Below are 14,774 nucleotides of genomic sequence, written 5' to 3'. Positions count from 1 at the left end.
TCGTTGAATGGGCGAATTGAAGTTAATATTCATCCTCTCAATTTTCTCACTTATGCTACAATATGTCACACAAACATATGTCGTATATATACATATATATGTATACATCGATATGTAACTGTATGAATACCCAAAACCTATCCTCAATTATCTACTAACGATAGCACAGAAATGGCCAATGAATCAGCTTTTGGAAGCCAGCTGTTAATTGGAAAAGTTACGTTTGCTTCTTTCAGTGTTGTTGCCGATTAATTGAATTTCTTTTTAAATACGAAACTTTCGTTCTCTATCTATTTGAGAATGTTAGATAACGATTTGAATTATTTCTGAGCTTTTCAATCGCATTAATAATTTCCAATATTCAATTTGTACAAATAATTGAAAGGGAGTTAAAAATAAATTGTTGACAAATGTTTTGTTTTGTATTTCATTGTCACAAAAGCAACTAAAATTGTCAACACTGTTTTGGAGTGTTTGTTCTTCTGTCTCGCTCGCACGCGCAGCGATAATGCCATAAATCATTTAGTTGCCAAGAATGATAATGCTGCCAATGCTGCACATCATCATCACTATCATCATCATTATTATTATTTTTGTTATTATTATTGATTGGTAGCGAGTGAGAGTGAGAGTAATGTCGGGTTAATACTCACCCAACATATTCATCCAGCTCACGTTTTACCCTTTTCCTTGTTTGCCTTGCCTATTGCGGACCATGGCAATGTGGTTCTCGTTGTTGGTTGACTGAAATATGTATGGCGTTGCCAAATGGAAATCAATAATGCAAATGTAATTGTGCTCTCTTTCTCTTTCTCTCTCTCTCTCCCTCTTTCGCTCTCGCTTCGCCTTTGTTTTGGCTTTTGCATAACAGTTGCTGCTATTTGTTGTTGTTGTTGTTGCTGTCGCATTTTATATTGGCTACAACAAAAGAAAGAGAAAACAAGAACAAAAATATAACTACACACTGCACATGCATTAATAATCATTTGCCTTTGTCTTTTATCTTTGTGCGGGAAATCTGATATACTCCTCCTCGTGTATATATTCAAAAGGGAGCAGAGAGCAGACAGACAGACAGAAAGACAGAAAAGCCAAGAACGGCAACGCAGCAATTAGATTGAGGTCGATACCGTTCTGGCCCACGACGACACTTGGCAGACGTCGCTGGACATAATCGTTCAATGACAGCAGCCACAATCGCTGCCTCTGCCGCCGCGGCGTCGTCGTCGTCGTCGTTGTTGTCGTCATCGTCGCCGTCCGCCGCAAGGAACGTAACGTGCAGTTAACGCCCAGCAGCAAAAACAGCGCCGTAGTCGAAACCGGAGTCAGAGTCACAGTCGAAATCGAAGTCAAAGTCGAAGTTGGGTTGTCCTCTTTGCACCCGGTGAGTACAAGGACAAATACTGTTTTTGACCCGAGTCTGTTGACCTTTTAATAGTTGGCGACGACAACAACAGCTTAACGCCAAGGATCAGAAAGCACCTAGAACACACCGCATATTACATTTACTCTTTACAGTTGTGTCTTTCACGTAGATTACATACCCGGATTGCTGGCCGGAGTTCAATTTCATTATACATTTTTTATAAAATCCCAATCGATTGTTCCTTTTGGTAGATAGATAGTTATGATATAGTAACTAATGACCTTCGTCCGCAGGTCTTGGTGAATCGAAATATGGCTGATGCCATAAGTCATAATTTGACCGCTTCTTCCTATGTATATTTACTATATGTGATTTACTGCTCCGATCATTGATTCATCATTCAATGCATGACTTTTAGGTTAGGTTTTATTTTCAAGAACTGCAAACTTTCAAAATAATTTCGACTTATTTAAGAGACGACCAAAAAAAAAGTTTTACTTCAAAAATTGTTGAAAAAAATGACAGGATTTATATATTTCAATATTTGTATATTTAATATGCTTTAGTCACTCAACTAAATACATATTTATATATATTTGCAGCGGGTCAATTCACAGCCAGTAAGAAGTGTACTTCTCTGTGAGTGAGAGAGAAAGAGAGAGAGATACGGACCGAGAGAGAGAGAGAGAGACGTTGAGTTTCAAACAACCAGCTAAAAAAGCCAAGCCAAACCACACGCCCAACGTAAACCGCAATACGTCAGCAACTGGAATATTAACTGCAACATTAACAGTTGCAGTGTAACAGTAACATTAACATTAACATTAACAGTTCGAGTTGTGCATAGCAACAACAACAACTAGCAAGCAAGAACAATGGTCAAAACCTTTCAAGCCTATTTACCGTCCACAAATCGGACCTACTCATGTGTTCATTGCCGGGCGCATCTCGCCTCACACGACGAGCTCATCTCGAAGTCGTTCCAGGGCAGCCAGGGGCCGGCCTATCTATTCAATTCGGTGGTGAATGTCGCCTGCGGCCAAACGGAGGAGCGTGTCCTGCTCACCGGCTTGCATGCGGTCGCCGATATATATTGCGAGTGCTGCAAGACGCCGCTTGGCTGGAAATATGAGCATGCGTACGAGTCCAGTCAGAAGTACAAGGAGGGCAAGTTTATTATTGAGTTGGCGCACATGATCAAGGAGAATGGATGGGACTGAACGATGGTGGCGTGTGGCACGTGAGCAGAAGTGGCATGTGGTGGCGCGGCAGGCTGGCAAGGATAACAGTTAACAGCGGAAGCAGCAGCAGCAGCAGCAGTAGCAGCAGCAGCAACAACATTGACAGTTGATTGGCGTGGAGTGCAGCAAAGTGCAAGAAATGGCTTTTGGAGCAAGCGAGTGCAAGCGAGAAGGCAACACACAGCAGACAGCAGGCGAGCGCCAGCGATCGAGCAAGCGAGCGAGCGAGCAAGAAAGAGACAGAGAGAGAGAGAGAGAGAGTCGAGTCGAATCAGAATCAGAATCGAAGTCGGAGTCAAGTTGAGAGTTCGAGAGTTTTAGGGTACCACAACATATATATGCTATTATATAGTACATAACTCGTCGTATCTTATAGAACACAACAAACACACACACACAGACACACACATGGAGACAGCAAGCACATCATTACATCTACATCTACATCTACACAGACCCACACACACATACACACATACAGCTCCTGATGGGCTTGGAGAGATCTCTGCGCTGGCAGCAGCAGCAATTTGAACTGATGCCATCTATATATATCCTGGCCTAGGCGCATAGACTTTTATTGTTGTAGATTTCGTTTCCTTTTTTTTTCTATTTTTTGTTTGGCTTTTAAAAATGTCTATTAAATTATTTAAATTAGCTGCTTGAAAGTGCTTGGCATATATTTGAAATACTTATTTGTATATATATATATATATTATATATATATATATACTACTTACTTACTTACATATTGTACGCGTGCATGTTTAAATGCATTACTCTCATTGTTGTCTCAATTCGACTGTTTTGCAGTTTTGAGTTTTTTGTGCAACATTTTTCTTTTTTGTTGCCAACCAACACAAAAAAAAAACGTGCACTGCCAATAAACGAGAAAAATGTTTTCAAAAAGAAAATGCGACAAACAACAGCATGCAAATTAAAATGAACACTTTCATATACATACAAAAACACACACACACACACACACATGTACACACACACAAACACAAATTTTCAATGTACTAGTTATTTAATAAAATATTTAAAAAATAATTATTTAATGCAATTTAGCTTGATAAACTGCATAAGCTATGTATTTGAAAAAAAAAACACAAAGCAAAAACAAAAAGCGCAAGGAAATGCAAAAAAAAAAAACAAAACAAGAAAAGAATTCAAATATACAATAGCAACTTAATAACCATTGCAGCAAGCATTAAAAAAAATTAAACAGAAACAGCAAATTGTGAATGCCAATAAATTAAAAAAAATAATTAAATAAATAATAAGAAGCAACATTAAAATAAAATGCAAGCAACGTGAAGAGTAGAAAGAACAAACGCTAGGTGGCGCCACATCAACTTATAACGGTTTAAATCTAAGTTTTGTATTAATTAGTTTAAAACTATATATGTTCTCCTGTAATATTAGGGTGCCGCGAGCAGAGCAGATTATAGATGGGGTGGTAGGGGCATGAACAAATTCATGAAAAATGCAAAGCAAATTTATATTAATATTTGTGAACGAAAGAAATAATATAAAATACACTCGCAATTTGCGTATAAATGTTGTCGCTAAAAAATAATCGTATATTGAATATATAATTGAAACAAACATGAGAGCAAACAAACACAAAAACAATCTTAAATCAAAGAAATGCTCGAGGAGCAGAGGAAATTTTTTAAAATAACGAGTACATAAACGAAAATATGCAAAATAACTGCCAAGAACTATTCGAGTTAATGATGTTCTCTAAGTAGTCATAACTATATGTATATATATATATATATATATATACATATGTATGTATATATATATGTATATATAAATATGCTATATATATATATAAAAGTATATTTTGTGGTAGCATTAAAAACAAACGAATAACGTTATCGCATTGCATTGAAGCGATGATAAACAAAATCAAACAATAAATGAAAATCTCTTCAACAAATTTGCCTCAAAAAAACAAAATCAACAATTAGTTTTTATTTAAATTACTGTGCTGGTTGCATTACTTAATGTTTATCGTCAACAAAATAAAATGAAAAACAAAATAAATAAAAAATTAACAACAAAAACTAAATTTCATTTCAACAAAATAAACACTCATCGATATTAATTAAAAATAGAAAACTATATTCTATATAAGAAACAATTAGTTTGATTTCAGTTAACATAGAAACTTCCCAGAAAATCACAAATGATAACAATTTACAATAAGGTGTTTATTATTATTAATTGAAAACAAAAACAAATTAGCTACATTTTTGAATGCGTTTGCGAATATGAACAATAATTATGTATTTAAAAAAGTATAACCTGAACCAAAGCTTTTAATGGAGATGTGCTACATTATTAAACATTCATATTTATTCCCTTCCAATGCTAAAAGCTAAGCTGATCAGAGAACCCAAATTGAATTCGTTATTAATTAAAGCTACGAGCTAAATGCGATTTTGTAATATTTTCAAACAGCGATTTTGACAACTCTTTCTGCAAATAGTCACATGTTAGTCACTAGATGGAATCAATCAACCCAAAAAACAAAAACACCTTCAGCCACAAGTTCAAGTTCAAAGAACATAATAATGCATACATTATTCTATTGTACTTATAAGAATTATTCAATATTACATCTACGAAGTTCAAAAGATTAATTGAACTTGCAACTTAACAGAAACTCACACGATGTGTTTATTTATTTACATGCTAAACGTGATATGGCAACTTGCAAAATATATTGATGTAAAACATACATAAGAGATTATACATACACAACAAGAACAACAACAACAAACAATAATTCATTGTAGCTGATTTTAGTTGATATGATGGATATTTATGTATAACATACATAAATTGAGCCACCTCAATGTGTATATCTTGATGTGTGATGATCTCATCAAGATAGATCCGTTTTGATATATACATTGAACGCAAGGAAACTGAACAATGTGAACAAATATGATCTGCATATATTTATATACAGATGACGTATATTTGGCATATAATTGGTTCAGTTTTCTCTAAATAGTATTTGCATGGGGTGCATGAGTTTCAAGCCAAAATTTCCGACTGTCCGTCTGTCTGTCTTGGCAAACTAGTCACTCAGGACTCAATGTACATATATTCTGAATGATTAATGAAGTACATTTAAATTTAATATTTAATGCTCGCAATGAAATTGCCATGAAATTTAATCTAAGACAAATGTCCGAGTAAATTGGTGTCAAATGAGCGCAGAGCTCAACATGCTGGTGTAAGTGTTGTAGGTGTATAAATATCTATATATATATCTATATCTATACATATATCTATATCTGGATAATGTTACTGTGCAAGAGCATTCCATTCAATTCAATTCGTTGTATTAGCAGGTGGATGGCTTACTTCCACTTGTTCTGTGAGTAATCCCATTTGGAGGAGAGTCCAGTAATTGGCTCGATTTGCAGGTGTATAATGCGACGTAGTTGCGCCTGGCGGCGCTCCTCTTGGAACGTCTCCGGATATTCATCATATCCGGCCGAATTGATTATCAAAGCGATGAGAATTGCAATCGCCGTCGACCACAGACCGATGCCAACGGCCAGCTTCCACTCGGGCGTGAAATGCTGAAACTCGGCATATGTCTGACAGAAACTGTGACGATATAGCAACTTCTTATCTGGCAGCGTTAGCTTCTTCCAATCGCCCAGCTCTTTTTCGCGCAGTGCACAGATCGCAGAGTCCACCACGCGATAGCGAATTGCCGGAAATGGAAAGTCGGCACAATCAATATAACAGGGCGTGCCATTGATGCCATAACCAACCAACTCACGTCCGCCGCCCATGGCTCGAGTGGCGTCGTGATGGGTAAAGCGGCGCGATATAGTCGAGACCCGATCAGTCCCTCTTCCCGCACCCGGCAGACGCACGCCGGCGAAACGTAACAAGTTCATCCTGCCGTAGAAGTGGGTGGCTTTGTCTGTTGGCTGTGATTGTTGTGTTTTTGAAAATGGGAATGGGAAAATGTTGGGCTGTTGGTTTACCTGAATCTAGGTCGTCGTCCTCGTCGTCGACGTCGTCCCACAATTTGTTAGCAATTTGCTGAATCTTTTTTTTTTTCGTATTTTGGTTTCTTTTTGTTTGTTTCGAATTTATGCCTGTGTTTTAGATGCAGGCATATAATTCTTACTGACTGTCGTTTTTTATATTTTATTCGGACAGCTAGCCAGGGTTGTCGGCTCTCGCACACAGCATGCGTTTGTGTATTGAATCAAGGTTGGCGATGAAGGGCAGAGGCAAAGGCCCGTCAACAAAGTCGGCAAGTGTCGACGAACAAAATAAAAAATGCCAGAAACTAAACCAATAAGAATGAAAACCGTATTTGTACACAAGCCAAACATTTTTGAAAGAGCGGCAAGAAAGCCAAAAGACCCAATGATCAACTGAATTAAAGTCAAAACTAAAAGAAGTTTAGAAAATGCGTACTATTTTTTTAATAAACATTTTTCCATGAATGTAGATTTCAAATATATATCCATATATAAATCTACCATTGGTACCAAAAGTGGAAATTGTAAAAATATTCGTTTTTTTGTGCTTAAATTGAGTAAAACATATAGTTTTATATATGTACATGTAGGACTGATTATGTCCTGTTTATTATTAATATAATAGTTATAAATATATTACAGTGAAGTATGAGTATTTAATTTACAGCGTTATGTTCGACTTTATAAAACAACGACTTATTTACAACTTTACAACATTTGCGACCATCTCGGGACTTTGACGACTTCTTATTGACGATCTTAACGCTGCGCCTCACGAACTCGTCTCGCGCTCTGCGCGCGTTCTTCTACGACTCTTCTTATACGACTCAGGTTTATGCTGCTGTTGGACCTGTTAACCAGCGCTGCCACCCAACAGCACTGTAATCCCACAGTAACAACTTGTTACATACATAATAATGGAATGCAACACAGAATTCTTTTCAAACGATTCTACATATCACAAAATCAATCACATATTTTTCTCTGTGGATTATATTTTGCATACACTAAGTTAAATCCTACAACTCTATTGTAATTATATATGTATGTCTAATTTGTAGAATTGTCATTTAATTTTCTCATTTTGATTTGACAGCCTAGTTTTTATTTACTTGTCATTAAATGTCACAGAAATTTCAGATTAGAAAAAAATCCAAAACTTAAATCGAACCTAATCAACCCGAATATGTTTGTAATGTTAATTATTTACAAGCAAAGGAAACAGTATATAAAATTTGACAAACTTGAGAGCATTAATCTTATTAAATAAGATAATAATTAACAAAAGAAAATAACTGAATTAAAAATACTGTACACATTAATAAATTAAATAAAATGTAGTGTAATTAAATAAAATTTTAAATTTTAAGGAAACTTTAGATATCAATCTATATGCAAAATATAATAACAATAAATTATATTTACAATATAAACTGAAAGTGAAAGTAATAAAACAATGAAATCAAATGTATAAGCAAACCAATCGCCAATGTAGTATTATGTGGAAAGTATCTTAACTAAAGAAATGTTTTATGTCTTTGTGACTAGTTGTATGTACGACCTTGATAAGCAATTGTGGATTAATATATCAAATACAGGATGTTGGAGTTTGAATTGAATTTGAATTTCAAGTGACAAAAAGATGAACTAAAAATATGGTCAACAAATATTTTATTATCGTAACCTCTGCATTTCTGCATCAATTGTAACTTTTATGTACATATATATATAACAAAATTAATATCAGGTTTAACCCGAGTATTTCTGCAGTTATGAAGGCACACATATGGTATGATGCAGTCAGATTTGACTGGTCAATGGTTAGTTGATTTGTGATGATGCGCTGCTGGTGGGGGCAGCCTATATGGACGTATGAAATTCATTTTCGTTTTCAGAGTGTCGGGCATCAGGGTACCGGGCAGCAGGCAACGCAGAAACCAGTATGTTAAATAGCCGGTTATGCCCCAGATACGGAGCTGATCTACCACAAAGGTAGGTCCGCTGTAGCCACTGCGGAATTGGGTGTGGCGGGCAACTGTTGGCCTTATTAGGGTGTTGAGCGGTATACTGAAGGCCTCCTCCACCTCATCCAAGTTCAGTTTTAGTTGGGTGACATGAAAATCGGGCACTAAGCCCACAACAGGCACAATGCTGGCGGTGCGTGGCAAATGAAGCGCACTGGCCTCGCCCCAAATTTGAATGCGTTCTCGTGGCAGACCAATTTCTTCCTCCGTTTCCCGCAGTGCGCATTCCTCAAAGCTGGCGTCACTTTCATCTCGCTTACCGCCCGGAAATGATATTTGCAAACTGTGGCTACGCAAGTGGCGGGATCGTCGTGTGTACAGCAACGAAATTTCATTGCTGTTGAACTTGATAATTCAAATTATTTGCGGCTTTTAAAGGGCTCTCGTTCTACTTACCTATGTTGCTCCAGGCATAGCGCTATCAGCACGGCGGCTGAGTTCTTTTCGTTCCTGTTAGGAGTCAGGGATTTGGGACGCGGAAAGGCGGGCACATTTCGTAGTTGCTCCATGCAGCGCTGACGTTGCTCTTCTGTCAGCAGCAAAGAGAAATCATCCTCTGTCAAAACAGTGGAATCTGTTACAGCGGCACTGCTGTGTCTGTCTCTGCTTTGTCGGCACATCAGCTGCTGCATACGGCAAATTGGTGACCAAAGTATACGCTCTCTTCTCAAACATATTTTGGTGAAAGTCATATTTGAAGTTATTAATAACTCGAGCAAACAGTTCGAATATGTGTTGAACCTTGAACTGTTATTTTCCGAAGATCAGCTGTTTTTACTATCGCGTGGGAAGCTAGCAGTTATATAAATGTATCGATATTTGTATCGATGTTCGTGCGATGTATTCAACAGAGTTGCCAATTATCGAGAAATATAAAAAGTATAGAAAAATAAATTTAAAAATTATTGCAATGAATTATTAAAATTCAATTCGTCAATATGTGTGTCATTTTAGCCATATAATATTTGTCTGCCTATAAGGCTCTATTGGAATCGGTGAAACCGATTAACAGTATTCATTTTAGCACATATGCATTGCCAATACAAAACCATATTTTTTGAAAATAATTTTATGAAATTTTTGAAAATAGGATAGATATCCGGATATGGTCTATTTGTTGATTTGTATTCCCAAACTAAAAAGGGACAGACTTGTCCGATAAAAGGACAAGACGTCAACTGTTGTATACGCAGTTATATACAATGGGTAAATCAACTTTTTAGAGCGTTTTCTCGTGAAGAGGACACATTCGGACCCATAAAGTCTATATATATTCTTGATCAACATCACTAGCCGAGTCGATCTGTCTGCTGTCGGTTTCGTTATTCCTCAGTTTTTGCTGCAGGCTGTAAAGTTTTCCTAATCAGTCTCATCATCAATCTCCTAAAATTTTAAAACAAAATTATCAACATTCGCATAAGCGAAATTTTTGTTAAGGCTTGGTGAATGAATACTCGTCAAAGAGTTTAAATTGGAGGTCACACCCTCTGGAGGACTGGGAATCCGACAACACATTCATAAATCCCGAAAAGTAAATCGATTTATTTATGAAGGTTGGCTTTTCTTAAAGATCGACCAATATATTTGTGGATCACGCCAACCCACGTAGCCTCCAGAAACTTATATCGGGCACAGTTTTATAGAATATAGAAAATAGATTACCACTAATGGTAATCGTAGTTTTTTCTTAGCCAGTTTCCAAATTTCTTATGGTTGAACCACGCACCCCCCACCCACACAAAGAACTCGTCCCAAATGTGTTTCAAATTAATACATATTTATTGATGAATACTTTTACTTTTGCATAATTTACTTTTTGTCTATGCTATTTGCCATTCTACATAAGAAGCTTTTACATGCAATCAATTGAATTAGCTTTTCTTGCAATGCTCGTCGTGTATTCGTCATTTATTTATTTTATATTATTTTTTTATGTTTTTTTTAATACACACAACAATTAAAATGAAATGTTCGTGACATTATTTTGCCAATCTTTACTTAAATATTCGTTAAATGATGCAGCTAATTGGTTTGGTATGTATGGTGTACAACTCACACACACATGCAGAGAGACGGTGTATATATGTCAGTATGTGTGTGTGTGTGTGTGTGCATGAGAAATGTGTGCAAATGTAAGCACCCTGTGGCCAGCAAAGATAATAAGTGGGTTAGGCGCAATCATCGTATTTCATTATGTACACAATTCCATCTATAAATCAATTTGGCTAAATTATAGCATATGATTTGGATTTCAGCATTAGTTTAAGAGAGTGCTGATTTACAAATCGGATCAGTCAGATCGCTTAAAATAGTGTGCTACGTAAATTGGAGCGAAATGGAATTGAGCACATGATGTGCATATGCAAGATACAGATACAGATACAGATACAGTCCATATGGACAGTGATGTGATCATCAATACATCGATTTTTGTTCGCATTGTGTATTTTTGTATTGCATTCGAGTCTGCAGCGAGTTTAAGTGCGAGCTTGCAAAGAATCGACATTATTGTTCTTTAGCTACTTCTTATTTGAATAAGCTTACACTAACAAAATATTTCTTCATATATATATCATCTCTCTTATCGCAGCCAATTGCTGCATTGAACGATACACACGCATCATTGCCAGCTTGTTTAATATAGAACATGTGCACTTGTTATATACATACATATGTATATTAAGTTTGCATAATAACATTTTGCTGGGTTCCCCTATTGAAGGGGAACCCCCACTTAAAACTAGAACCGATATAATGCATTAAACATTATTGAATTGTATTTTTTTTTGGTTTTCGGTTTCCTTTTTTTTTTTTTTTTGTTCTTGGGCTAAACGTCATATTTTCGATTTTGCACGATTGCAAAATTGTTGTGGGTAGACTGAAAAAAAAGTGTATTTTTTTCTCATTCATTTCGCGAAAGCTTGGCCAAGTTGCTTGTTCACGACATACTAGAATTGAGCTAATAATTTAGTTTGACATTGGTTTACTTTGTATATACTTATGACATGTTTCAACTTAACTTAACTTCAACGAAAATCTTAAGATCTCAATTCAAAAAATAATCGTTTTTTTTTTGTGTTCAATAAATTTCAACTATTAATAACCAATGCAGAAAATTTAATCTAAGTTAATTTGGTTTAATTCTTATTTTGTTTTCAGCAAATGTTGCTCATATGTCTTGCGTTTTTATTTTTGAGTTTTTTTTTTCTGCAAAAATTGAGAAATTGTGATTGGTGTGTAAATATTTGAACTATATAGTATATAATAAATCTCATCGTTTGTTTGTTTTTTTTTTTGTACTTTGTTAGAAATTCACGCAGATATGCTGAAATTGTCCAACCGAGTTCTTGCTGCCTCACAATACAAAACCATTCCATTTAACGAAGTACCAATCATCCCAATACCATGTCCATGTCCTAGCCCCTAACCTTAGCCATACTACTTAATTCCAGCCATATTCTTCTATCCAGTCCCACAAACTATGCATCTGTGCCATGCAACAAGCTTAGCCAAGTCACTCATACATATTCTCATACCTAATTGTCGTTTACCTGGCCTGCCTGCCTGCCTGCCACTTTACTAAACTTTGAAAATTTGTTACTGATTATTTGTATTATGCTTATCCACCTAAAACTTAGTTGTACATATTAAATTAATTTATGTCGTCAAATGAAAGAACATAAATAATGCCTTAGCATTTGTATAAATTGCACATGATTTTGAGTTACTAAGTTCATAAATATATATTTTGGACAATACAATATACATTTATCATATATAGACATGCCTAGTTATATTTTGCTAGTAAAACTGTTTGATTGATTCCAGTTTTTCTTAGTGTGAGTGTGTGTGTGTGTGTGTGTGTATTCTGCAATTCATATTTATATATACATATATATATTATATATATGGTTCCCCATATATACACAATATTACTTTTGCAATTGGCACATAATTACTAACAAAGTCGAATTAATAATATGAAAATTGTTTGGTATTTTTGTTGTTTTTGTTGTTGTTTTCGTATTGTTTTCGCACATGATGCAAACAGCGAGCGAATTTGCGACAGCAAGTTAACATACTGTTAACATACAGTTAACATAGCCGATCGCTAAATTATGTTTAGCGGAAATTCAAATGAAAAATGAAAAAAAAAAATACTGAAATGAAATGAAAAATAAAAGTCGGCTTGTTGAACTAAACCATTAACTAAGTATTTATTGAAATAAAATAATGATAATTGCAATTATGTTCATTTCATAAAGTTGATTAAGACAAAAATATAACTCCACAGATAATAAACTTTTGCTACAAACTAATTGCATTACGATTTCTTATACAAACTACATTTGTTGTAAGTAGTAATTCTTCATGTTTTGTGTAATTGTGTGATCGAAACGAAAAATAAAATATGATTCAAGTTATAATTTAGCTGTTGCACTCGGCATTTTAATTTTAACAAACGCAAATTCGACAAAACAGAAATAGTGTTTTGAAATCTTAAAAATTATTTAATAGCGTAATTCATTTATTCTTGAAATCATCGTATTTCTTTTTCAGCCTAATTTCAGCTTGATAAAAAAAAAAAAAAATGAAAAGATTAATATATATATATATTTATAATAATAATTGTAATAATATTAATAAAGAAACACAATGTTGGTGATTATTTGCATACTTGTAATTATAATAATATGTAATAATAATAGTAATAATAATGATAATTATAATAATAATGATGACAGAACGTTGCGCAATCCAAGCACAAACAAAATGACGATTTTCTATTAAGGCAAATTAGGTTTCCAGCGCCCAACTAAAGGCGCTGCTAAAAGGCAACGCGAGCATTGCCCCAAAAAGTTAACATAACATAAAGCTGCTTAAGTCGCATATGCAACGCGATTCACTTGTGTGTGTGTGTAGGTGTGTGTGTGTGTATATATGTAAAATTGAATTGTACGTTTTTATAATTAGTAATATTATTTTTTTTCCTTTTCTTTTTTGTTGTAGTTCATAGCGCTAGGCATTGTTTGTTGGCTTACATCAAAGTTACCATTTGAAGATTTCTTTTGCTTTACCATTTTACATTTTAAGCTTAATTTAAACATTTTAACTAAATGAATTATACATAAATGATTTTGGGGACGTGGGATGGGGGATTGGGGGATTGGTGGTATAGCTGATAATGACAATTAATAAAGACGATGATCATGTTGATGTTAAGTATCTTAAAATTAATTTAACAGCTCAACGACTTTTTCTCTGTTGTTGTTTCAAACACTTTCGAGTTAGAGGAGTGAGGGGGCGGGGTGGTGTGGGGTGGGGATTATTCGTGACGCTGCCACATTGTAAACAAATTTAAACAAATTAGAAAAAAAAAACGGAATTTTGCATCTATATGTGTACAGTGTCTCACAGCTCAAAAGACCCAATGTCTAGCAAAAAATTTAACTGCTTGCCATAAACTAATTATCCAACATCAGGAAAATAAGGGAAAATCCAAAGCTATCGGCTCCAAAACTGACTCAACAGGTGCAGGATGAAATGGGGAAAAAGTGCAGTGTGGAAACTGTGCGCCGGGTTCTGCGCAACCATGACTTTAATGCCCGAGTACCACGGAAAAGCCCTTTATAAGCGCAAAACATAAAGGGACTAGGATGACATTCGTCAAAATCCACTTGGACAAGGATTTGGGGTTCTGGAACACACTCATATTTGAAGATGAGCCCAAATTCAACATTTTTGGCTTAGACGGACGGAATTATGTGTGGCGACTGCCCAATACTGAGCTGAGTCCCAAGATCCGATCTCAAGAATGCTCTGCTGGATGAGTGGAGCAAAATCAGTCCAGAAACGACCCGGAAGCTGGTATCTTCCATGAATAATAGGTTAGGGGAAGTTATTAGGGCTAAAGGATATCATAATAAGTATTAACATCCTTATTTAAGTTTTTATACGCCTAATATGTTACTTTTCTAAGACTGTCGAAATAAGATTTGACCTGTATTTTGGATAAGATTTCAGTTTTGGACTAATTTTAGTTAATTAATTAATATTTTAATAAAAACTAAAGTTAATTTTTCAAACGTCATATAACATGAAACAAATTGGC

At 35.2% G+C, this 14,774-nt stretch overlaps 3 protein-coding genes across 4 annotated transcripts; 1 reads left to right on the top strand and 2 right to left on the bottom strand.

Annotated features, from left to right (window-relative positions):
- Positions 1-989: 989 nt before the first annotated feature.
- LOC6565580 (protein yippee-like) lies at positions 990-3,168 on the top strand. The gene is made up of 2 exons (XM_032738924.2): positions 990-1,384; positions 1,969-3,168. Exon 2 carries the CDS (start codon positions 2,242-2,244, stop codon positions 2,584-2,586), a length of 345 nt encoding a protein of 114 aa, XP_032594815.1. The 5' UTR covers positions 990-1,384; positions 1,969-2,241; the 3' UTR covers positions 2,587-3,168.
- Positions 3,169-5,752: 2,584 nt separating this feature from the next.
- Positions 5,753-6,774, bottom strand: LOC6565817. The gene is made up of 2 exons (XM_001992658.2): positions 6,633-6,774; positions 5,753-6,575 (listed from the first exon to the last, which is right to left on the bottom strand). Exon 2 carries the CDS (start codon positions 6,540-6,542, stop codon positions 5,991-5,993), a length of 552 nt encoding a protein of 183 aa, XP_001992694.1. The 5' UTR covers positions 6,543-6,575; positions 6,633-6,774; the 3' UTR covers positions 5,753-5,990.
- A 1,518-nt stretch (positions 6,775-8,292) lies between these two features.
- Positions 8,293-9,421, bottom strand: LOC6565816 (nucleoside diphosphate-linked moiety X motif 8). 2 transcript variants are annotated; one of them, XM_001992657.2, is made up of 2 exons: positions 9,059-9,421; positions 8,293-8,999 (listed from the first exon to the last, which is right to left on the bottom strand). In XM_001992657.2, the coding sequence occupies exons 1-2, from the start codon at positions 9,352-9,354 to the stop codon at positions 8,453-8,455; spliced, it is 843 nt and encodes a 280-aa protein (XP_001992693.2). In that variant the 5' UTR covers positions 9,355-9,421; the 3' UTR covers positions 8,293-8,452. The 2 variants fall into 2 exon arrangements, with proteins under 2 accessions (XP_001992693.2, XP_032594616.1); XM_032738725.1 differs by having other exon boundaries at positions 8,293-9,007; positions 9,059-9,419.
- Between the last annotated feature and the right edge of the window lie 5,353 nt (positions 9,422-14,774).

This window comes from Drosophila grimshawi, unplaced genomic scaffold, assembly GCF_018153295.1.
Source record: "Drosophila grimshawi isolate 15287-2541.00 unplaced genomic scaffold, ASM1815329v1 contig_848, whole genome shotgun sequence".
NCBI classification, from domain to species: Eukaryota; Metazoa; Arthropoda; class Insecta; order Diptera; family Drosophilidae; genus Drosophila; species Drosophila grimshawi.
The sequence above is the reverse complement of the archived record's forward strand: the minus strand, read 5'-3'. Positions and strand labels throughout refer to the sequence as shown.

What these genes read in the sequence shown, in the direction of transcription:
- LOC6565580 (XM_032738924.2), top strand. Translation starts at nt 2,242, where the DNA reads ATGGTCAAAACCTTTCAAGCCTATTTACCGTCCACAAATCGGACCTAC.
- LOC6565817 (XM_001992658.2), bottom strand. Translation starts at nt 6,542, where the DNA reads ATGAACTTGTTACGTTTCGCCGGCGTGCGTCTGCCGGGTGCGGGAAGA.
- LOC6565816 (XM_001992657.2), bottom strand. Translation starts at nt 9,354, where the DNA reads ATGACTTTCACCAAAATATGTTTGAGAAGAGAGCGTATACTTTGGTCA. An exon ending in CTATGCCTGGAGCAACATAG is followed by an intron (nt 9,000 to 9,058) that starts GTAAGTAGAACG and finishes CAAGTTCAACAG; the next exon opens with CAATGAAATTTCGTTGCTGT.